General features: G+C 32.5%; 1 protein-coding gene across 7 annotated transcripts in view; it reads left to right on the top strand.

The window, feature by feature from the left end:
• Scm (Polycomb protein Scm) overlaps positions 1–26,323 on the top strand; it is a 156,622-nt gene that overhangs the window by 103,232 nt on the left and 27,067 nt on the right. For all 7 annotated transcript variants that reach the window (XM_035354956.2, XM_035354955.2, XM_035354954.2 and 4 more), the window contains 3 exons: positions 5,991–6,311; positions 14,345–14,545; positions 18,701–18,877. In XM_035354956.2, the coding sequence (XP_035210847.1) occupies positions 5,991–6,311; positions 14,345–14,545; positions 18,701–18,877 (699 nt within the window). The remainder of the gene's footprint in view (positions 1–5,990; positions 6,312–14,344; positions 14,546–18,700; positions 18,878–26,323) is intronic.

Here is a 26,323-nt window from a genome sequence, read left to right as displayed (position 1 = left end):
TTTAACTCGTTCGATTTTTCATTTAAGAGTTCTAAAGAAATTTCTAGTTCCTCTGCATTCACTTCTGTTTTTGGTAATTCAGTTTCAATTCAGCCAATTAATTTTGTAACGGCAGCCCTTATGTGGCCGCGTTTCCTTTTCAATGTATCGATGAATTCCGTCATTATTTAATATTCAACAATTCAACAAGTATCAGCAATTCACTAATTATTTATGCTTATGTATTATCTATATAACTGATATCAATTTAGACAGATTCAATAGTTAGGAAAACCGCAGTCCCTGTTCGGGCGCCATGTTAAAAAATTTTATCAACTTTGTACTATTAAACTTTTTTGATCATTAAATAGATAAGTGAAAGTTCACTTACCTTCTAAATAGGGCTGCCCTGAACTGCCTTCTTTCCTTCTTGTCGATATCTGTCTCTATGATGAACTTCGATTCACTGCGCAACACAGCTATAAACTTTTTAAGAAATTTTAATTCGTATGAAAGGTATCTACAAAATATTTACAAGTTATAATGATTACAAGCATAATTTATACGGAGACGGTCTATCGTTATACATCTGTTAGACGCGTCAGCCGTTCAACAGACTACTTTTAGTCTCTTTCGCCAGAGGGCGTTCGTGGAAGTAAAGTTCTAGTAAGCAAACGCGACATACAGAGGAAGTAATGTATTCGTTTAGATTGGAATGTCTTGATGCTTTCACTGATCTGATTGTGTTTCCTGATGGATCTCCGAGTGCTATGACATCAGGATAATGTTCTTGACTACTATGTACGATGTTTGTTTCTATCACAAGTGATTCATTTTGTTAAAGGCATTGTTTTTCAGTCTTTGAATCTTATGCTTGTAATCCTCCTACATTTTAAAAAAAAGCACAAAAAAAAACTTGCATATACCACACTATAGCTGAAAATCTCAAGAGTTCAGGAATTGTGCATGACAATCATCTGTCACGTCTTTTCCCAGTGCTGGCATTTTATTAACTATTACCGTACCAGTGGACTTCCCAGTGTAATCTTAGCAACAAAGGAGAGATTTAAAACACTGTGATTGTAAATGCTTCTTAACAGCCTGAAGAAGGCTAACATTTATTTAATTTTTAGTTAATAAGACAAAGACTATCTAGAACTAAAAGCTTTGAATTATTAGCACCAGATTTATGGAACCTGTGTTTTTGACAAAATTCGGACTTCATGAGAAAAATTACAAAAAAATTATTTTTAGAGTTTTCTAATTTATGCTGAATTATGTATGTAGTGAGACAAATACATATCCAAATTTATTTTCCCTTCAGTCCTTTAATTTTAAAGTTTTGTTTGATGTAAAATGTGTACCTACCTCTGCGGATACCCGTCTAAGCAAGTTTCATAGTTAATCATAATAAACCGGTTTTTATGAAATTAATTTTTCTAGTGACAAATATAAAAGTAGTTAGTAAATACTAAATAAAAAAACCATAATTCAACGGAGATATCTTTTGGTAGCTTCAAACCCAGTATCAATGTATTGCATTTCACCAGAGCAAGGTATATGTCATGTAATTATCTGTAAATCGTATGTACCTAAAAGCATAAACATAAAATGTTAGACTCAAGACTAAAGAACATTCAGCAGTCATTGAGTTCCAGTCAGTGTGTCAAAATATTTTTAAAAAAGTCTCAGTTAATGCGAGTAGAAAATCGAGAAGAAAGTTTTACATTATGAGCATTATCAATATTATGGAATTAGAGGGAAGTGTACTAGTTTCACTTTATTCTGACAAAATAGCTTCTTTAGTCATCATGAGTAATTCAAGAAGAGATACTGTATGTTTCAAGAAAGTGGTTAGTATCAATGAAGATGGCACTGGTACAATATATGGTAAGTTTGTTAACACTAAAACTACCATAACATTTTTTATACTGATAAAAACATTTACAATTTGTCAAATTGACAGTTATTGGTAGTTATAGTTTTAAGATAGTAGGTGTTTTTCAATTAAATTGTTATTTTAAGGAAGCGTGATTTCCTATACTGATCAATTTCATGGGTGTAAATATAGGTATATGGAAATGTCCATAAACAAAGTGTTTGTGGTAAAACAAACGTGTTAATTCTAAAAATAGTTAAATATTAATAATGTTATCTAATAGTAATATTAAAAACAATAGTTTAAATCTATGCTTATTTAAAAAAAACTTTTTTAAATTTAACCTAACTCGAAAATATCATTATTGTAATATTAATTTCAAGCGGTTGAAAGTGACATTGTTTATAAGAAATAAGTTGGTGGATAAATGTAAAATGTGTTAAAATAAGAAAGAGTAAATAATTGTAAATATTTACTTTAATAAAATTGTTCCATTAGTATCAACATTGTTTTATATTTTGTGTGTCATCATTACTTGGCGACTACAAAATTGGTGACCCGCTGATCACAAAAGATGCCAAAAACAGATGAAACTGAAGGCTTAGCTTATGTATCACCTCCATTTTGGATTGATGAACCCCCCCCCAAATTGAAGCACAATTTAAGATTTTGGGTATAAAAGCTGAAGAAACTAAGTTTAATTATTTAGTTTCACAAGTTTAGAGCCTAAATATATAAAAAAACATATGGGACATTGTCAAAAGCAATAGCGACAACAAATTTACAGATGCTATAAATAGACATTCGAATCTATTTAAAGGTACTGAAAATGTCTGAATAAAGAAATTTGGAACCAAACCAACTGTTGCTAAAATTAATATCCCTCGCTACAACTCGCATCAGAAAATCTATCTAAAGCTTTGCGGCTTGAAAAACCTACTAGAAACAATGAAAAACTGACTGTTAGTTATGAAAATACTTCAAAACTTGCTGTAATGGCAGATAAAATCAATGGTAAGAATCCACATACAGAAATATGTGATGTGCATAAAGCCTCAGAGGAAACTGTCCAAATCAGCAAAGCAACACATGATGAGCTGTTGAACAGAAGTTTGTTTTTGGAACAACAAATGGCAAAATTAAGTATTAAAAAAAAATGTCAGATCAAGAGTGAAATATAATACCCCTCACTCACGTTCGCATGGTTGATCTAGAACACTCCAAATTGCTAATGGAAAATATTGTTATTTTCATTTTAAATTTGGAAATAAATGGCAAGCACCATGTCAGTGGGAAAAAAACAAATAAGTGAAAATCGGGAAAACTAGATGTTGCAGTAGATCTGGCAACAAGCTCTCCTGCAAACATAAGGATTGTCACAAATTTTGTTTATTTATAAAAGATAAAAAATTGAATTTGCCATTTCTTGTTCATACTACTTAAGCCATATATTCCAATGGAATCTTGAATGAAAATATTTATTCACTTTCACGGATTTTTTACATCCAGAAATAAAATCATTCATAAAGCTTATGACTTCAAAATTAATTTGACCAAACATAAAAAAGATGTACAACAATGGGCTTGTGCATGTATTTCCTATCAGAAAAACAAAGTTTCTCGTCACACAAAATCAATTTTCAGAAAATATCAAGATCCTGCTGAAATATTTCAAAGAAGTCATATTGACATAATAAGGCCATTAACACCATTAAATGGAAATTTTTAATCTAATTGTTGTAGAAAGCTTTGGCAATGGTTTCTACTAATATAATATTTAACCGAATTATTTCAACCCAGTTTGTAAATCTATCTATGCAAGTCAAGATAGATTTACAAATTGGGTTGAAATAATTCAGTTAAATATTATATTAGTAGAAACCATTGCCAAAGCTTTCTACAATTAGATTAAAAGATTTGGAATGCCCTATAAAATAGTAACAGACCGTGGAGCATAATTTTCTTCCTGAATATTTGAGAACTTCTCGAGAATCTGTGTTATCAAGCTTAATCATGCAACAGCGTACCATTCACACTGCAGTGGCAAAATAGAACAACTTTACAGGTCTCTGAAAGCAGCATTAAAAGACCATAACATCCTATAATATAACATGGAGTGAAACTTACAAATGTCCTCTTCTAGCGGTTCAACAGCATACACGCGTCTGACCAGCCGCTCAGCTACAGATTCTCCCTGTTTTGAATAACTGTCAGGACAATTTGATAAATCGTCTAAATAAAACTCTGCAGTACCATTTTTTTCGCTGATCGTGAGCAGTAATTTTTAAAAAATTTTTATTTTTTATTTGTTTGCTTCAACATCTAGAATAAATCTGATTTTATTCTGGTGTGACCATCACAATCTTGTTAGCCAAAGTAAATTGCTATTGTTTATTGCAAATGCTGCACAGGATCGATCAGAAGTCCTGGAGCCTGCAACAATTGACCCAATCACTTAAGTCATATAGTATCAAATTAGTCAAGTTATTTACACTCCCATTGGCAAAACTTCAAATTCCCTTGTGAACAATTTAAAATTGGAGGGGATTCAAAACTTAAATTGGCATAGATTTTAAATAAAATTCTTACTGATTTTGAGGGTGATCTGACATAAATCCATTTTCTCCAGAAGCTGGAAAATTCTAAAGTATGTATATGCATGTATGCGTTTGCACTGCATATAGTTATTAGTTTAATTTTTTTCAATTGCTCACCTAACTCTCAGTTACTATAACCTTCCATTCATCAGAGCACTGATAAGATCATTGAGGGCTAGCATAAAATATTTTAAACAACAAAATAAGCTGTGCAACATGGCAGCAGATCTCATGAGCAGTAAAAGAGCACTAAGTGGTCATGTCGCTGAAAGATTTAAAAATATGTGAATGCTTTTCTGGCTGTCTCTCAAAATAGAGACGATATTTTTGTGTAGTAGTAAAATATAATTAAATACCCATAATGAATATTGCCAAATAATTCAACAGTCATATTGCAAGGCACTCATTTCCACAAGACAGCAAAATAGTCTAGAGCCATGTATGAATATCATAGAGGTGTTCTGTAATACTAAAAATATTGTAGAAAAATAACACTGACAATAACAATGTGATATCAGCAATTTGCAGAACTTTCTGAAGTTGTTTTAAAATATAATATTTTTGCCAAGAGCCATTTGTTTCTTAAACATCTAAAATTGAAATTTTAACATCCCCATTCTATACATTTATTACCTAGCTGGGAATAAATTTCTTCTTGTTTCTGTGGAGCCAGTGTTAGACCTTTATCATGGAACGTAAATTTCGTCATTAGTGGACGGACTAATGAAGGTCCATAACACTTTTCATGCAAAAGGGAAATGAAAATTAAAACATGCCATTCAGATATCTTTTGATTTTGACAAAAAATTTTTGATTGAGATCTTTTGCGCATTAGATTTTGAGTTAACCCTCCGTAGTTTTAATTCTACAGGCAGCCAAGGAGTTGCAAAGAAACGCCAAATTTCCCATGAGAAATTATTATTTATTTGATTTTAATACTAAAATGGACCTGGTACTTTATACTAACATTAATTGCTTTGAATATATTGACTTTAATTTCTTGGGCATTTTTCAACACGTAAGTGTATATACTTTCTTAAATGCATTGCAAAAAATACTGTGCTGTATATATTGGTCAGAGGGTTAATACTGTCTTTATTTCTCTGTGATTAATTTCACCTTGTTTTCAAGTATTCTTGCCCTTGGTATTCCTTACATATAACTAATGTTTTGGAACTCAAGAGTTTGGAAGAGAATCTTTGTGATACTTGAACCATCTTTTATTCTTCGTAGCTGTACTTAGTCTAATAGTTTAAAAGCTTCTGTAAGCATTAGTTTTCTTTACCATCTTGCTGTGTTTTTATGACTTGGTGGATCAAACGTGAGTTGTTGGAATGCAACAGCATAAATTTTACGCTTAGTTTACATTTTAAATATCATTCTGTTATTAGTGTATGATTCTTAGGAGGAAATTTAATCAACTATTTTCTCCTCCTTAAATCTCCATCTATAATCATTGTTAGGTGAATTTCTTTGTTTTAAAGTATAAAACACTGTGTTCTTATATTAATGAAAGGTTTTTCCACCCCCCTCAGTCGGTTCCAGTGGAAAATGTAAAATAAAAGTTCAAGTACCTGTATCTAATGCTCTTCCTCCTCCCCCTCCTGCTGTGCGGCCACCATCACCTCGTTCATCCCAAAGTCCAAGTAGCAGTACAAGGTCTAGAACTACTGTATCAAATGGTGGCCAGAACCCTGAGAAAAGCCATTCCCAACCATCCGATCAAGTTACATCTGCTAGCTCTGCTTCAGATGAAGAAGAAAATCTGGTAGACTCCAGATCTCCATCACCTGCTATTTCTAAAGTTCTTGTTACGGAACCAGATACTAGTTCTGTATCTAAATCAAGCCCTTCAGGTACGTGTATGTGCTTGAGTTCGTTTTTGATTAATATTTGCATCTGGAATTTTTTAGATATGTAGAAAATAGTATATTGTTCTTCACTTGTGGTTGTACTACAAGAATATCCTAGTCATATTGTAATATGGTAAGAAACTATAGCTCGAGTAAAATCCCTTGTAGGTACAGTCTTTAGAATCAGGACTCTGCAGTATGCAGTTATGCTGATTCCTGATTCTATATGCGATATTATGCATTATACTGACCACTTGCGAATTTATCTGGTCATGTATACAGGTGTATATACTAATAGTCATGCATATAAAGTAATAGATAAGATCATGTTCTGGCCTTAAAATATAATGATAAGGGCATGTGGTATTTATTACATAAAAAGCAATGTATCAAAAATTATGAAATTTTCATATGTGTGTTCTAATAATCTTGCATACAGAGCAATGTAATTTTTTGGCCTGTAATTGTAATGGCACTGCATATTATACTATATGTGATATTTGGCTTTGTTGTGCAAATTTTGTTTGTGTGTTATACCTTTGCCTTATTAAACTTAGTTGCAATTATTGGATGCAATTTACATTTAGATTAATTGCTTCCATCAGCAGACAATTAAAAGGCTGGTTTTTGGTAAATACTTATTAGATTTATTGGTGAACATCTGCCATCTCATTAGGAATGATATACATTTTTTGTTCTAATGCATGAATATTTCATTTGCTGTACCTGATTCAATAAATTTCTTCCTAAACAAAGGTCCAACATGAACATTTTGGTATGCAGCACCCAAAGTAATATATGTTTTTCAGTCAAAAACTAAGTAAGCAGACACTTTGTATGAATGCTAACCTCAAAATCAGCTGATTTGGGGGGGGAGTCGCTGACTTTGATTTTTATGCAGTTTGAAACTTTTTATTTGTACCGTGAAATATTATAAAGTCACATTCATGTATGTTGTATGTTTCAAAATGCATAAGTATTTCATATGCATATTTCTTTAATACAAAGAAACTCATCCTTGTAAGCCAGTATTGTATACTGCCAATATTTTTATCATTTTATCAGTACAAATTTTATTAAATCATATACAAAGAATATTTGACTATTTGAAATATTATGCAACTGCTATTCATATCATCTAGGTGAATTTCTGTAGTAGCATTGGCAAAAATGGATTAGAAGTTACTCTAAATGGTACTTTGCAGTGTCAGTAGACGTGTACATTTTTGGGGGGTTGCTTTTTTCATGCTATAAAAACTTCAAATAACCTGTAACTTGTAGACCCAAAGTTACTTAGAAGAAGGCTTGGTGTGTATCAGCTGTTATTTCATAACGTTTTCAATTTAAATTATAAAAATGTAGGAGGCATCAGTTCTAGCATATTTAGTCCCCTTCCATGCTTAAATTAAAAGAAAATTCTATTCTCAGACCAAAATGTCACTAGTCTAATTTTGGTAGCAGAAAAAAGTATTAAAACTGTTTGCTGCAGTAAATATTGTCCAATATGCCTTGTTGAATCTGTCATTAGAAACTTCTTGTTAACCCTTCATGGAGTTACAATAAAGTTTTTAAACAGTTGTGAAAACCACTTTTTTCCAGCAAGTTCTTAAAAACTAGGAGGTTATTTCCTATCGTCAGTGATACAACGTATCTAGTATTTTCTCTTTGTTTTTATGATTTTATAAAATTTCATATAACCACTTGCATTTGCTTCAGAAGGCTTTGTGGAGGATTGGTGATTCTGGTAACTTCTGGATTCTGAAGACTGGCAGTTGCACTTTCATTAACCCTTTGAGCCGGGTAGCGAAAACGCACGCTTATCGCAGAGGCCGGCAGTGTCTTTCGCGAGCGTCTCTCCAGGGCCTGGGGCTTTTTTGCTACTAAGCCTAAATCCATGAAATTTCTGAAGTATCAATGCATTGTTTAATAATGCTCTATAAAGTATTTAAACGGCTTATGCTTTATAGATATTTTTATCTATATACTTTAATTACCTTATTTCTTGTTTAAATGCATATTTTACACATTTTATTTTAATTACTCATCATTTTATGACTTTTAACATTATACATCCGAAAACTAAATATATTACTTAAAATTCTCTTTTCGTATGAAAAATTTGAAAACAGGGATCTACACACAGTCCTACGTTACATTCCTTGAACTCGTAATAACTCATTTGCCGTTTTGGAGGATTTTTCCGGGAATGTGAACAAACGAAGCATCGTCGTCTCATTTTCTTATCAGTCTCTTCTGAACAAAGTTTTGGAAAATGTCTTTCAGTTAATCTTTCAGAATCAATATCTGAAATATTTTGCACCATTTCTATTTCATGCTCTGTTAAATATTTTCGACGCTTCGACATTGCAACGGTAAAAACAGAAAGAATTCACGTCTAACAAGATCTAATTATTTTCTAAAAACTGAACTGTAAACCGAAATATTCAACGCTTTAGCACATATAAAACTTCTACTTACAATAAACAACTACCACGTGCGAATAAAGTGCGATTTAAAGAGACGTCATAAATCACGCCATTCGGAAACATTTAGTTCCCCGTTTGTTTATATAATCAAAAACACGTGTATGTGAGTCATGCTTCTCTCATTTTGAGTAGAAGGTCTAATGTACATGTATCTAAAACCATATGGACATACAGTGCCATCTTGTGGCAGAAATTATAGTTTCTAAAACGTGACAGTCGGTAGTAAACAGGAAAATGCTCTGGCACGCCTGCGTGTCAGCCGGTAGGTAAGTGTGTTCGATGCTGGCACGTAGCCTGACAGTCGATGCAAAGGGGTTAAACAAAAAGGACAAAAAAGAAATGCTATCTTCTAATGTGTATACATTTAGTAAATCATCTCATTACTATCCATCCTAAACAAGGTTCAGTTACAATTAATTTATATTCTTCTTTGTACTAGTTATCAACTTCCCAGCAATATATGCCTAGATAAGGATTCACGTGAAGGATTTTGATCATAATCATTTTTACTCAGTCCATATTCTTTCTCATCTAAGTTATTCTCATATTCATTTTGCCACAGTTTCTGCTGTGGCACATATTTCTTCTGTCATTACCTTTAATTGGTTTTTGGTCTTTAAAATCGTAAGTTCTGTCTATTTCTTATTATTTGATATTTTTTATGTTTTTGAGCTACTCTGCAGGGGGGAGGCAGAAACATCACGGCGCGCAATGAACTGGAAGTTTATCTGTCAGCACTATCCTTATCTTCAGGGCAGATGTTTTAATTTTATTTGGTTTATAATTGCTTACTAAATGTAGTATTTCATCTCGATGTACTCCGTCTTTGATATGATTTAAATCAAATTCCTCGTCATTATAAATATCACAAGTACACATCAAATAGTTTTCTAGTTGCAATTTTCTAATTTCGACTATGCGTGATGTATGCTTTACGCATGCGTGCGTTGAAAGAAATGTTTAATAAAGTAAACAAAGAAACATTAAGCTTTTTTTTTTGGTAAATTTTGATACCCTTTAGATCATAATTGCTCTTTATTTCATAAATTACGTTTTCATATTTTTAATTTTATAATTTCTGCATGCCATTTTACCAGATTTAAATTGATGATCTATAATCCGGAAAAACCGATAATCCGGAATCACCGAAGTCCCGACGTGTCCAGATTAAAAACTTTCACTGTATCAAGTTTATAATATAGTCTGCCCATTTCTTTGCAGCTTCATATTTAGCAACAGTTCTGTCATACTGGTTTGATTCTTCAAAGTATGCTTTCCCCCCCCCTTCTGGTCACATGTATATTTCTCAGTTTTATGGCACATATTTACTTAGTGAGCAAACAGTGTTTGTTAAAACATTTTGTGTATTTGACATCTTTAGATAAATGACCTGAAACACATTTGCTTCTTTAATCTAATGACATATTTGTAACTGATTTACATTCTTTAGAATCATGGTTCGCATCACAAACTATGCAAGTTCCTTTCTTTCTAAAATTTGTCTTTATCAGTACAGTTCAAAAACCTCAAAAATGGCATTGCTCTCTGTTTTTGCTTAAAAGCAGTTATTTTTGTTTTGTTTTGCTTGTTAGTTAGTGCCCCCCAGGTTGACGTAGACAATTCTGCAAAGCTACTGTCTAGGATTTGTACCTAGGCAGTCTCGGCCACGGGGGGGGGGTATAAAATTTATGAACTTGGTGGTTCTGAAGGCCCCGAGAAAGGTCACTCATTGGTCGTCCTCGATGATGATGGCAAAACTTTTTATAATTCAAAATTGTTTTTGAAAAATTATTTAAAAATTCAAATTTTTAAAGTAAATGATAAAAAATAGGAAAATTTTATTTGGAATGAACCTAAATTTCGAAATATGAAAGGAAGAATCAAATAAATTTAATAAAAAAAGGAGATATTATTAAATATATATCAAATTCAATTAACATTGAGAAGCTAAAATTTTGAGAACCAATTTTTTTAAAAGCTTGGCAGCTTGGTATAATTTTAGTCGTAGAATCGAAATATGGAAAAAAATTGGCATGTCTTATTAGAGAAGTCCAATTTTGTGTTGAAATACCTGTATTACAGCAGTGCTATATATAAATCAAATACATAACCTAAGCACGCTTTTGAAACATGAAAAACAAATATTGAATTTTGTCAATCAGCCTTCTAGAACGAGAGATATAGAATTGTACCTGCTTTCAAAGGTTTGTCTAACTTATTTACAGTTTTAGTAAAATTTGCTCTTAAACAACATCTAGAAGATTGAAGCTTTAATGTAGGGGCTGATCTGGAGACAAGCAGTAAAGTACACTGGTAGTTTGATCTGAGTTCGTCTCCACACAAATCTGACTGCATAGAAATTTTCATAGTTTTCCCCATGTGTAATATGAATACAAGCACACTTGATAAAATTCAGTAAGATAAACCTCGTGTGCTTTCCATAATCAAATGTGAGGGTCACTCTGAAATTTGTTTAGATACACATAAGATTTCAAGCTTATGAAATTTTTGATGTGTTCAAAGTAGTCTCTTCCAGCATCAGTGCTTTTTTCTAGGCGAATTATCCAAAGATTAAGTGGTGCAAGCCATTCATTTCTTAGAATCGATGAAAACAGTGCATTTATATAGCATCATCTATCTTATCTTCAAATTGAAACAGCATCATCTATCTTATCTTCAAATTGAAACAATGTCCACGTACATTAAGTTATTTTTTAAATTAAAAAACAGCTAAAAGTCATACCACTTTGATGTGTTTTTGTTCAAGAAACTCGATTATCAATCTTGCTGAATGAGAATGTCATGGCATATGAGTCTACTATATCTTCTTTATCTTCGTAAAAAAATCTCTGGAAGATACTAAGTGATGTACCAGTTAGCTGTGACTGTATTCTGACCTTCCAGCTTGGTGGCTTTAACCCGTTCCAGGGCCAGCATTTCATATACGCTATACAACTCTTCCACTCTTACCTGCCCAGCATTTCACCACTCTGAGTTTAAAACGTCATGTTTTTCCATTGTATTTCTTTTTATTTATAGAAATTTGAGCTTAGTAAGTGGTTGAGTTTATTAACCTGTGAGTTTAATAAGCAGTGGTGGTACTGTCATTTTTATAGGGGCAACTAGAAAAGGAAAATTCTTCGTGGTGTTTATCTAGAAGTGAGCCTTGAAGCAATAATCAGTATCTGTGGGTGGGGGGGGTGGCTGCGTGTGTGCGTGCATCAGATCCTTACTAGTCCTTTATTTTCGGAGCCATTTGTCATACACGTATACTTCCAAATAACATGAAGATTCAAGTTTGGGCACCTTTAAAGAAATGCATTTTGTAAAAATTAATGTAATCTACCTTTTACATATACCTCCAGCCCCTTAACTTATATTTAACAAAGTTTTTTAGTCGTTATAAAAAATAAAATTTAAGTTTGACTCCGATATGGAAAAACTTGAACGAGACATTCAATTTCAAATTTATATATTTGACCTTTCTGTTGTGAGGGTTAATTTTGCTTTGTTAACAAATAAATTCAGATAATTCAAGATTTGGTTGATATTCTTCTCTGATTTACAAGTGGATTATATATAATTCTGTTGTATTTGGTATGTCAAAAGAATTTTTACACAAGTATTTGTAAGTTTATAATACATAATACTGAAAATAATACATTATTAATATTGTCTGGTAGTTTTATTGCATCAGAATCATAATCTACTTGTAAAACAATTCATTAAAGTACAGGTATAATGCAAATAATATTACAAGTTAGCTATACAATAATACTGAAGCCTGCCAGTCTTTTCTAAAACATAAAATTCAATAGGATTCTGTGAATAAGATCTTCTGTTTGAAAAAAAAAATTATATTGATCGATAATTTGCATAGAAAGGCTCATCGATTAATCTTTTAACATCAGAACTATTTTTCTAAACAATATTTTATTTTTAGTTGCTTACAGATGCAAAACTTTTTGTTTCCAACTTTTGTATGGCACCTGAATATGATTCTTGATCTTTATACATATGACTTCTAATCTTTATATCAAATATATTGCTCAGATTTTGTCATGAAGTCATTATTTCTTGTAACAAGTACAAAATATTCCTAAAACTAAATATGGGGATCGGATAAATGTGTAATTATTTCTTATAATGAGTACAAAATATTCCTAAAACTATGTTATAGGGATTAGACGAATGTGTAAAAAGTTAGATTTTGTAATTTTTACAAAATTCATTTCTTTAAATTTAAAAATGTCAAAACATAAATCTTTGCATCATTTAAAGCACTTTTGTTATGGGAAAGTGTATATCTAGTATCACCGGTTGCAAAAATAAAGTTTGGGCAAGGACTCTTGTGAATGGACTTTGTCCAGTGATTCATATCAAAGTTGGGCAGATAATGCAGTGAATTATTTAAATTCATTTAATTTTATTGTTGTATTTGTGTAATATATTATTTCTTTATTTGCTTAACTTTTGCATTTTAGGTAATAGTGGTAGGGTTTGTGTGTGGCCATATGTTTTGTACAAAAGCATTATTTCTTGTATAGGATTGTTGATCTTTCAATTCTCAATCCAACAAAATTTTAACTGTCTAAGTAGTTCAACTAAAATATAAGATATAGGTTAAAACGCTTCAGAGGGTCTTTGCAACATCTAGAGATTTCTTGCCAACTTGGGGGCTTTCTAGAAGTTTCTCGAGAGTGTGTTTTGAAGCTGTTGGAGCCATTTTCCGTGAAGCTTCCAGAAGACTACAACGCAATATGAATGCAGCTATGTGTTAAAGAGGATTTTCTTAGTACTTCCATTGTCCTTCACCTGTTTATAATTATTTGTTCCACTGTATGTCATCATTAATTATAGTAAATTGTCAATTTCTTCATGCTCATCTGAAGTGATTATTTAAAAAGGCATCCATGAACCCATAACTTTCACTCAAAAAATTATCTTAAGCTGCTTACTCACCACTGAATGCCTTGTGTTTTTGATTGTTGTATAGGACAGTACTGAACATCACTGCTGCCCAGTTTTTTGTGGGTGTGTGTATGTGTTGCTTTAAATATCAATGTTGTGTAATGGAAAGAGGTGCAAAGTGGCATGTGTTGCCATTATAATAGCCATCATGATTTGCATTGCCAGTAAACATTTAAGTCACCCACTAAGCTTGAAATCACTACTTTCAACATTTTTTAGCTTATGAACTCTGTATTTCATTAAAAACAAATCAAATATTCTTTTTTTAATAGTAAAAAAAGTACAAGTTTTACTTAACCTTTTCTCGTGGGCTATAGGGTCCAATTTTGAATGTATTTTGGCCATTTAGTCACTTATTTTAACTGAAAGGAACAGAAAAACAAATCGACAGGGTATTGCACTTCCTAATCCATATTAAGGAGTAAATTTTAAATCTCCATAGTTTACTGAAATTTCTTGAGACACATTTAAAGTAGTGAACGTGCGGGACATATATGTCCCAGCCCCCGGGAAAAGTTTAATTGTGTTTATTGTTTAAGTAAAGTTGTTTTTTTTTTTTTTTTTTTTTTTTTTTTCTAGTGTGCACTTATATAAATCATGGTTGTACTAGTGGACCATACCTTAATTCAAGAAGGGTAGCTAGTTTACCTGTAAAGTATGGACCTGGTTCCATGAATCGTGTATTGAGAGAAGCTGTTCAGACATTTATTGACTGTGCTGAAAATGAGAAGAATGTTTTTTGTTTGCTAAGGCAGGGTGAAGGAAAAGTTATTATAACAGGTATGTGAAAATGTACAATTTTTATAAAGAACTGTTTTCTAAATTTGGAATTTTTAATTTACTTTCTGACATTTTTAATTTTAATTGCTTTGTGAATTCTTATATGTAAAAACTACGAAGATTTTTAGCAAATTCTGTGAAGAAATTCATGCAAGATAAAACTCATGATGTGACTAATTTTCCACCGAATGCTGCATTAAAATAGGTTGCTGCCAGATTTTTTACATTATCAGAATTTGACATTCTTTCTGCATTGACTCCTTATAGAAAGCGATTTTGTGTATGTGTGTTATCTTAGTTGTTTCCATTTAATTTGTACATTGCAAGAATTTCATTCATATGTGGTTCAGCATACATTGATCAACACTGAATGCTTCCTGACATCTGCTCTGGCCAGAAGTTCAGAGTTGTAAAAGATTTCCGTTAATTGAAAAATTAAGCCCGAGAAATCCTTCAAATTTCAAAACGCAACAGTTGGGAAAAGATCTTCAAATGTAAAAGGAGGAGAAGTCAAGAAATTAATCAAGAAATAAAGAATTTGATGATCTTATAATATCAGTTGATAGTGGAAACAGCAAAAGTGAAGACGAAGTTAAAGCACCTTCAGCTTACAGAAAATTAAATGAATTTTTAGGAAAAAAAAGGCTCAGGAACTGTTTTGATTTTGCAGTGGAATTGGCGCATATAAAAAAGAAAGAAGACAGTTTATAAGAAGCATTCGAAAACTTACCATGAAATTTTTAAACAGCTTTATCAGTCATTGCTTGTCCCTAGTAAAAAAACACCAGCTTTTTAAAAAAATAACATCACATATTTATCAAACAGTAATATAAAAATTCAATTGACATTTAATTACAACAATATTTAGGCTTGTTTAAATTATAAATACTCTTTTAGTCTGAACTCAACACATTTTTTTCCATAGAAGGATAGCTTTAGAGAACACGATATCACCATAAGCACAATGTATTAATGACATAACCCACTATCGGCAAGAATTTACTGTATTTATTTATTTATTCTAAGCTAAACTGTTTGTGTCATACTCTAAATTAGTGTTGCCATTAATGTAAAGGTAATGCATTATCTGAAAAAAGATTATCTTCTCTTGAAGGAGAAGAATTGCTTTATTATCATTTGAAGTGCACTACAGACTCTTAAAAGAGAAACAAATTCTATAAATTCATTTCTAAAATTCTGAAACACGTTTGCAAAAGCTTTAAGAAAACACTTAGTAAAAGCATTCTTTCTGTACAGCAATTTCCACCTTTCAGATATGAATTCTTATTTTGGGGGTTTGACAGGTTCATTATAAACTGCTTTTATTGCAGTTTCTATAGTTTTTCTTATTTTTGTCCATACAAATCGCTGAATGTGTAGAAAACTTGGTCTTTATAGATGCTTGTCTATATAGAATTATTATAGGTCTTTATTAAAAGAATAATGACAGATCTCATTGGGTTTTTACAAGAGGAATACTCAAGAAATGATATACTGACATTCCAGATGCTGTCTTCCTTCATTGATTAAGCACAACCGCACTTAGGATTTTTATTGTCAAAGGGTCACACTTTTTGTTTTGCTTTAGCGTACTTAAAAACTCACCTAGATTGGTTAAGATTTTAATCTGAAATGTTAGCCAGTAAGAATTCTTCTAGAGGTATAAATGAGTTCTTAGTTTATGAGTTCTAGAGGTATACATGAAGGCATTTTTTCTTCATCCATGTACCATAATTCATGCTTTTGTGAAAGCTACATGTCATTAGTATGAAAAAAGTAAGCATTGCATTTGCAGTGGCTGGCCAAGTAATTGGATTAAATTTTATTCTTTTACCCACTTCGACAGCAGTTTAGTTTTTTTATAATATTAGAAAATTCTTATTGTTTGAAAGAATTTTTATCTATAGTGCAATCCAAAATTCCAATGTCCAATATCCGGAATGATCTAGTATCCAGACCTCTGTATCACCTGCAATAATTTTTCTCCCTTATTAAGTCTAGGAATGAAGAATATGATACTTAAGGTAAGAGGTGTGCCATGTAAGATGTTTCTCCCATCCAAGTCAGATTCTTGTATGTCACTCTCAAATATCATGCCCTTTTTGAATCTTTTTGGCCCCTGAGTAATATTGGGTAGCATTTTTCCATCTGACCTAAATAATAACTGAGGCCTCAAAATGTTTTATTTTTAGTGGAATATTTTTCATGCTGGTTACTTTTTGTTGGCCTAACAGCAAGAAGGGAAGAAAGAATTTTATGATTAACTCGGATAGCAGTATGAATTATGCTTTTCATTAACTTTCTGATTTGATCCATCTTCTTATTTTATTCCTTCTATTGTTATTAATCTATTTTGAGTGAGATGTTTTTCATACTGGTTTTCTTTTGATAGCATAACAGCAAGAAGGGAGAAAAAATTATTTTCCGATTAACTGAGCTAGCAGTAGAAATTATGCTTTTCCTTAACTTTCTGATTTGATCCAGTTATTATTTTATTCTGTCTAATGTTATTAATCTTATGAAAAGTGCAGTTTTAGTAAATGGAAAGAACTCTTTTACTTTTTTTCCCTAAACTATATGTCCATCAATCTGCTAATGGATGTCAGAATTTCGCATATACTAAAATTGCTGTATGTAAAGAAACTTCTTTAAAAACCGATGCATTAGTAATATCATTCAAAAATTCTGACAGTATTTTGATATAATGTAGGGAACATTGCAAAATCATGAGAGAATGTATCTGCAGATACTTTCTAAAGTGCCTACCAGCCTAATATATAGCTAGCTACCAAATTTCATGTTGATGACTTTCGCTTTTCGCAAGCGAAATTTTCTGATTAATGGAATATAAAAAAATGCTTCTGAAGATAACGGAACTGAAGTCTTACAATGCAATAACAATGCCTCAATCATCAATTAATCAATCAAATGCCATATATCTGTAATATGGTTTTAAATCCGGAAAATACCTCCTATTCATCTTTGAATCACATTTTAACTTCCCATGGTGATAATTAAAAGAAAATAAATCTTTCTTTATACAATATACCGCTCTCTTTAGGAAGTAATTAAGAATAGTTTTAATTTTCTAATTTCTGTATGTAATCTTACTAAGTTTAGACTTAAAATCTAAGATCTCGGGTTGATTCCCGACGATTCCAGATCTCAGACTTTATGTTATGATAACTATGATATGTTTATTTTGCATATTGATTGAAACAATTTGAAAATTTGTAACTGGGATAGTAGTGAACGCATCAGAAACACAGCCTGATGTGTTAACCAGGATAGTAGTCAACTCATCAAGCTGTAGTTCTGAATGCCAGCAAACTTTACGTACTTGTCTTAGATGTACCGTATTTTCTTGCATATATTTAGCCTTTTTTTATTAATGTCCGAAAATCAAGAAGAGAAAATTCTGGAAGAAGTTCAATTTTCAAAAGATGCAATATCTATAGTAAGGAAATTAAAAGTATTCATTAATAAACTACTGGTAACTCTCACAATATTATTTTTTAAAGACCCCTATATTCCTTTAAAACTTCATAGTAATATTGCATCACAATATCTAATATCTTCATTTTTACTCTGCTTAACTGGAACATTCTTATTATTATCTCAGCTACTTCTTCGGCATCAAATCATCTACAAATTTTTTTTAAAAAATGAATGTGCAAGTGTAGACGGAATGTCAATTTGTTTTCTTCACTGTTTTTGCTTGGTTCTTTTATTAGGCTGGAATAAAGTTCAGCTATTAGAAGAAAAAGGTTCAGTGTGACCTTCACGGGTAGTTTGCGACAGTTTGTCTTAGTTAGTCCAAAAACAATTATTACTATTTTTCACGGGGTTTATTCATTAAGTTATCAAAATGTTTTTTGACAGTCTCCAAAAAGGTGTACTCCAGGCTGTTCAGAGAATTTTGAAATGACTTGAAGAGATGAAAGCTTAAGGGGGTAAAATCTGATGAATATGGAGGGTGACACTAAACATACCAGGTTCATATTTTCCCCAAAAAACATTTACAATTTGTAAATAGCTTGAAATTAATGTTTAGGATCATAAAAAATATTTAACGTATCTGAAAAATTTTTATGAATTGAAAAATTTTCAGTACTTTAATTCTAACAATTCTAAGTTTCTTTCTGTTTTATTTAGCAAATTTTGATGGTAGAACACATACTTGTCGTTTACCACCAATTGATAAAGTATCATCATTTTGGAATTACCTTGAAAGTTTATTTGAAGATCTCATGTGTTGTGAAAACTTTTACACTAGTCAGCCTTTAGAAGGAGGATGTACAAAATGTGCCAGCAAAGGACCAATTAGGCGTGGTAAGTTTTTTTGTTTATTTTTTTAATAGATTTAGATCAGGGATTCCCAACCATTCTTTCTTTCACCTCTTTACAAGAATAGTTTTCTTCATCAGATCCTTACATTTTTCTCTGTAATATAGAGCAGAGGCAGCCAAACTTCTTCTCAATGAAAGCTACATATTTGAATTTAGGAAACTACAAGAGCTGCAACTAGATTTTCCAAAAGCCACAAGTCCATATTTCTATCATTTTAAAAGCAGTGAAATAGGTTCAGATGCAAAGAAGTGTCTGATAACTTCATAAAAAGAGATGAAGTAGATTGATTAGTTTGGACATTCAGTAGTTTGCCATTACGTATGGTATACATATATTTTATTTGCATGAGAGCAACATGTGACTTGAGTCGTGCTATGGCCAGCCCTGGTATAGAGCATACCATATATAATCAGGGGGGAAGCAGCAATTAGCTTGTAGCATTCTTATCAAATTTAAAGGCTGTGTGTATGTATCGATTACCTAATTGCCATTAAAGTGTAACTACTGTTAACAACCGGCATGGCTAAAAGAATAGGAGCAGATTTTTGCTGTTGTTCATTAGTTTTGCTTTCTTTATATTTTTTATTGTGCTTTCTTGTTTTTCCCAGAGTTTTATGCATTTTTTATGCTCTTAGTCCTTAAAAAATTTGTTGATTTTAAAAACATATTAAATAATTTGGTGCATTTTTTCCCTTATATTTATTTTCCATGATTTCTCCATACTCTACGATTCAGCTTTATATCAGTAAAAAAAATTATCAATATTATTAATACATTTTGGTATTCGATGAGATCTTGATTACGCTGATCCGTTGCCAATACACATTCGACTATCAACACCCAAGGGCCAATACTGACCTCCCTGGGAACCTCTGATCTATATTTTAAAATATGTTGCTGCTCATTTTGTTTTGTAATTGAAATTACTGGAATATGTGACCTTTATGAAATAATCCATTCTTAGCTGTAATTTTTTAGAATGGTACCCTGTAAGTACATATAATTATTAATTTGAATTTTGTCTGACAGGATAGCATACTAATGCTGTCATATAATAGTTCATTATTGCCACATTTTATTATATTTGAAGACAAGTACAAATATAACATACCAAGGAGTTTATACTCTGCATATGAATTGAAAATTATATGTATGTTTCCATAAGGTCTGAGGTAAAAGTAAATGGTATTGCCAGGTGTGATTCTCTCATTTACCGTGTTGCAAGATTTTGATTAATTTGATTATGATCAGTTTAGTACAGAGTTCTTTTAAATAAGAGGGAGGATGGTAAAGCCTTCTCTGTTTTCAAAATTGAAAGTTAGATTAAGATAGTTATTGTTACATTTGAGTTTCCAGGTCTCGGTACATCTTGGACAAAAACATTATTGGGTGGACAATGCTGCTGAGAGTCAACCAATGAATCAGGAATTCCTGTCTTTTAACTCTCGTGCTTATTGTCATGTGTATGTGCTCGCAAGAAATGCACTCATTTCCCGGTCAGCCCGCTGGCGTGCCAGAGCATTTTCTCGTTCACCCCCGAGCCGTCGCATATTTCTGCCAGTGTCTTGGAACATTTTATAAACTGTAACTTTTACCACAAGATGGCATTGCATGTCCAGAAGATTTGAAATGCATGTAGATTTGACTATCTACTTGAAATGAGAGAAGCATGACTCGCTCAGGGGGCAGAGGAAAGCATAATGTAAACAAGCAGAGTAATGTCTCTAACTCACCACGTGATATAAACATTCAAATTTCTGATATTCCTCCGAATCTTTTTTTGTTTTAATTTTTCCCCCCTCTACTTTGTATTTTCTTTTAGGGTTACTGTGTGATGTTCTGTTGTGCTTTGCATTGCTTTCAGATATATTTCGTGTTGTTCCCTTTTTATTTTGGAAAACCTTGATTCCAATGTATTATGCCAAGAAAGTGTTATTTATCAGAGGAAAGATATACTCACATAGTAAATGAGCTATTTAATGATATGGATTAGTGATTCAAGTGACATTTCTAGTCATTCTGATAGGGTCATTTGTCAGAAATTGAGCTCTTTGAGTGCCTGCTTTCCTCTCCCCGTGAAAAATTTTGTTATCACATTGTTCGGAAAATAATGCAGGTTTTCGCAATTATTTATACTTCCTATACATTTTAGCAACAAAAATATTTTGAATTACATTGGTTTATATTATATTATGAAGCTCTATTTTCGCTCTATACTTCTATAATAATCTTTTTGTTCCAAAATTGTTTTAATAAATATTTACTATGTGTTTTTGTTTAGATGTCAAAACGAAATTTTCAGAAAATTTACTTTTATAAGCTAGGCTACAGTGCAAACAGCTTGAAATGTCAATGAAATATGGGGCGAGGAAATTATTAATGAATCTATAGAGTTCAATGGTGGTACCAAAAGTTTCGCCGTGGAGAATTTGACCTGGAAGATCAAGAGCATCGTGTACCTTCTTCAGCTGTTGATGCCAACGATTTGAAGACTTTAGTCAAAACAAACCCGTGCGCAGCTGTTCTAGAGCCAGTGGATAAGCTTGGCGTAAGCAAAACAACGATTTCTGATCACTTGAATCTTATAGGAAGGTCAAAGAAGCTCCATAAGTGAGTGCTTCACGAATTGAGCAAAAATTTTAAAAAATCCCTATTTTGAAGTGTCGTCTGCTCTTCTTCTCCGCAACAAAAACGACCCTTTTCTTGATCAAATTGTTACGTGCGATGAAAAGTGTATTTTCTATAACAACCGGTGACGTTCGGCTCAGTTGTTGGACCGCGGTCAGACGCCACAACTCTTTCCAAACCCAAATTTGCACCGAAAGAAAGTTATAGTGATTGTTTTGTGGTCTACGGCCGGTCTCATCCACCACAGCTTCCTAAATCCGGATGAAATGATTATGGCAGATAAGTACTGTCAGCAAATCAATGAAATGTACCAAAAATTGTAACAAATGTGCCCAGCAGTGGTCAACAAAAAGGAGCCAGTTCTTCTCCATGCCAATGCTTGACCACACGTCTTGCAACTGACCCTACAGAAATTGAACGAATTTGGATATTAGACTCTCCCTCTTTCCCCATATTCGCCTGACCTCTCGCCAACCGATTACCACTTTTTAAGCATCTGGATAAACATTCTGCAGAAGAAATGCTTCAGAAACCAAAATGAGGCCAAAAATGCCTTTAACAACTTTATTGCGTCCAGAACTTCAGAATATTATTCTACCGGCATAAATAAACTTATATCTCCTTGTCAAAAATGCATTGATTCGGCTGATGCTTATTTTTATTAATAAAATTGTTTTTGAGTTGAGTTATGATACTTTAAAGGTATAGGTTAAAAACCTGCATTATTTTCTGGGCAAACTAATACTTCTTGTAAATAGTCTTTCTTGTGCTTTTTAATTATATTTGAAGTTTATTAATGTGTTTTGTCAATTAGAATTTCATAATAATATGAATAGCTCATTTGAAAATTATTTTTAAAGTGTCCTTTTTTTTAAAGAAGAAAATGCTGATGAACACTGCTCTGACTTCTATCAGATTAACATTTATTTAAGTTTATTCATATCAAATTTCACAAAACAGAAAATCAGTCATTGTTCTTTTGATTTCTAATATTGGCACTCTTACGAAAGAAAAATCTCCCATGAAGAGTTTCACAGATGGCGCTTCGGAAATGCAAATGATGTCATCACATAAATTAACCTCTGTTTTTAATATATTTTCATATGAAATAAAGGGAGAAAAAGACTATTAAATGCTAATTTTAGCTTATATGATAGCTTAAGTAATAATCTAAAATAGTACCTAAAATCATGATGTTATGACTAAACTTTTTTTAATGATTTTTTCCCCTAAAGTTAAGCTTAGACGTGCCGTCTTGAATGGGTTAATTATCCATGCATCATCCTTGTGTCTGATTTGCGTTTTGTTCTCATTAGCTCTTGCATCTGGAATGAATGAAATGAACTTCTTTGGAATTTCTGGCATGGAATCAATGTTTCTCAATTCATTCGTATGCCTGTTGGATATATACTAGTGTCTGAAACTAGTTACAAATATAAAATGTGATATCTGGAACAGTAACTGGTTTTTTATGAGATTTCTAGTATTAAAGAGATAGTGTAAGATTTGTATATTATATCTAATTTGTATGGGATGCCTAATGAACATAGCCATGCTGCATAGCTTTTCATGCCTTAGAATGAAATGTCAAACTGCAAAAAAATTTGTTAACCATAGCTTGGGGAAACAAATTCTGTTCTAAATTAATTATTTCAATGCCTTGAAGGGTCCTCGGAGAGAGATGAAATGAGGCAATGGCTCTACCAAAGCATCCTAAATGTGCAATTTTCTTGACCACACTGTGCAGCAAATATTCTGTTTCTGCAGAAAGTCATCAATTATTTTGTTTTTCTATGGCTTTGCTTTATAACCCATGAAAAAATCCTCTCCAATAGCTGGTGAGTCTCATAAGGTCCAAGAACCTCATCCCTATAGCACTGTGAAGTCGCAGGGCTTGTTCACCCAGCATATGGCCTCATAACAGGATTCCACTTCCTCCAAAGTGGTCAATTGCATTATCTTAAAAGGGTGATAGGCCCTACAAAATTTGTTCCGTAATGAAAGCTTGTTGAGAATCACTGTACAATGAATTTGAATTTGTCAATGAAGAGGATATAGCTCCAGTCTTGCTATGTCAAGAATGTTGTTTCCTAGCTCTTTCTGGAATCTGATGAGAAGGGCACGTACTATTGGTTGCTGAGCATAAGGGTCTTATTCTGATAGGCATCTATATACTATTTGTATGGAAATCGTTGTTCTAAATGCCATAGTGAGGTCCTGAGAGATGCAGAAGTGATCTGTCACTGCTCCATCTCTCAGAGGTGTATGTATTTAATGCCATATATTAATTCTCTGCATGAATTGTGACTCTTGGGCAGCCTTGGTTAAACCTGGCAATGATACCGTAGTTTGAAGTTGGTCCGATAATCTGCATATACCCATTTAAGTCATTCATAAACTGCCACTAAAGACTAGCCAGTCTCAAGCCACTGTTTATTTCAGTCTGGCATTTAAAAGATTGCAGAAGTCATTTTAACTGAAATAAGTCAGTCTCATGATGTTTCTTGCAAGAAGCATAATTCTAAGAATACACATCAAAGATTCAGAAACTGTTTGCTTTTACAATTGCTTAAAATCTATAACCTTTTGAAAAACAGATGCTAATATTTCCATTTCCAGAATTATACAGGACATCATATAGTTTAAATTATTGCCAAAAAATGCAATTTCAGTTTTGAGTATCAGCATATAACTTTTATTTACTACTATTATCTACATTTATGTAGTTTTCCAAATTTTAAATTTATTGTGTAGATCAATTCTGCACATTGTTTTTAAAAAGCCAGTTAGCTGTAAGATGACTTGTAGTGAACATCTGGAAAATTATGTTCTTTGCCCAAAATTATATTGATTGCGCAGATGAATTGGTTGCTAACAAAAATAGCAATATCTTCTGAGATCATAATTCATGGAAAATTATGAAGGACAAAAATGTCGTGCAAGAATTTAGTAGAGGAACTTGTAGGTGGAAATTTGTTACACACTTTTATTTCAACAATTTCATTTTTGCCTCATCCAACATAAGTATGTGTATGGTCTCAGTTTTCTTTTGACTCCTTTCGTGGATGCATGGAGATGTTTGAAGAGTTATTTTTGATTCAAACACATTCTTTGCATCTCCTTAAAATATGTTCAGCATCTTTTTCCAATAAGCATTTGTTATGCTAGTATAAATTGAATGTCAGTAATGAAACAATTCAGTATGACCTGCCATATGTACATGTGTGCAAGGTCTAACCATATATAACTTTTAATTCAGATAAACTCAATGGAGAGTGAACTGAAGTGAAACTTTGAGTGTTGGAAAAATACTTGATGATGATTTGTTCTGTATCTTTTACAGCGATTTCAGGCTGATTAGCCTGTAATCTAATCTTAATACACATTTCTAAAGTCAGGGATGCTTATTTGCTGGCACTCAAATAATATATCATCCTCAATACTGTATTCAGATGCAAGTTTAGGATTATCTTCAGTTTCCCCTTTTAAGATGTGAGTTCATCAGAATATGTAGTTTGAAATGTCTCAGTATTTAGCAGTCCTGTAGAAATATCATTTATCAAAGTAATGCTATGGCTAGTATATCTGCTTGTTGATAACTGTATGCCTTTGCAACTCTTCTTGAGTAACTGAAGCTCGGGGCATTCTACCTTCATCTAAGTTTTCAAACTTTTTAAACTCTCTTCATAATCAAATGCTGTACACTTCATGTTTGTAAAAATTTAGAATACTAAAGCAAATATCCTATCGTAGGGAGTAATTTTGTATTGTCTGGTATCCATTCAGAGTGAAAGGCTTCCTTACAGATAATTCGGAAAGTGATTCATTAAAAAGAAAATTGCAAGAGCTTTGCTATCAAGTTGAGAATTATTCTATTCTCTTTTGCCAAAAGATCTTAAAATAAATTTGCTCCTTGTGTCCAATAACAGTGTATGCTGGAACAATACGCACTGGACCAGTATTGCATGTGTAAATTGGTGGTGTAGTATATCATATGGAGTTAGTGTATATATAGTTGCTTGCTATTTTTAACTTGTATTTAATGGAAACAGGTTCATTTGGTGCTAGTGTTCATCAGAACTTTGCTTTCATACAGAAAAACTGCCAAAGAGGGTTTGTCATCAAAGAATTATCCAATGTGGAACAGGAATAAGGCACCATTTCTGAGACATAATGTAGTTCTCTGTTGGAATGGTGTGGCTTATCTGTAATTGTCCTAGCCTTTTCTTCAAAATCCAAAGGCATAAGCAATGTTGCCAGATGTAAAGCTACGTCATTTTCCCCCTTGTGTTGAGATTTTGGTAATAAGAAAATTGAGCTTCTGATATTTTTACAGTTATCTTCATGATAATCTCAGGGTTGCCACGCTACCTGGAAAACCGGGAAAACAGGAAAAAGTCAGGGAATTCGGAAATTGACCAAAAAATTCAGGGAAAAGTCAGGGAATTTAAGTGTTTTAGTCAAAATCTGGAAAAGTCAGGGAATTTCATACAACGATCCCGCCAAAAAAGGCGAGTTTTGCGCCGACGTCGGAAGAGATCACTTTTTTGGCGAATTGTGTATCACGTGAGTGTCATTCGGGCAGCTCGCATAGAGCCAATTTTCGCAGCTCCAATTTGATTGTCTTTTTAGAAAGGCAAGCAAGTTTCACGCAACTTTTGGTTTCCAGTAACCTCGAGAATCGCATGTGCAGTGCATGAACTAAAGAAAGTACCTGTTCTCGTATAAAACAAAATGGGTTTAATCCTAATATACAGTACCATGAAGGTTAGAATTAAAAAAATATGTATTGTAAAGAAG

Source organism: Stegodyphus dumicola, chromosome X2 (genome assembly GCF_044657685.1).
Source record: "Stegodyphus dumicola isolate Sdum_Otavi_A_Nest chromosome X2, ASM4465768v1".
Taxonomy (NCBI): Eukaryota; Metazoa; Arthropoda; class Arachnida; order Araneae; family Eresidae; genus Stegodyphus; species Stegodyphus dumicola.
The sequence above is the reverse complement of the archived record's forward strand: the minus strand, read 5'-3'. Positions and strand labels throughout refer to the sequence as shown.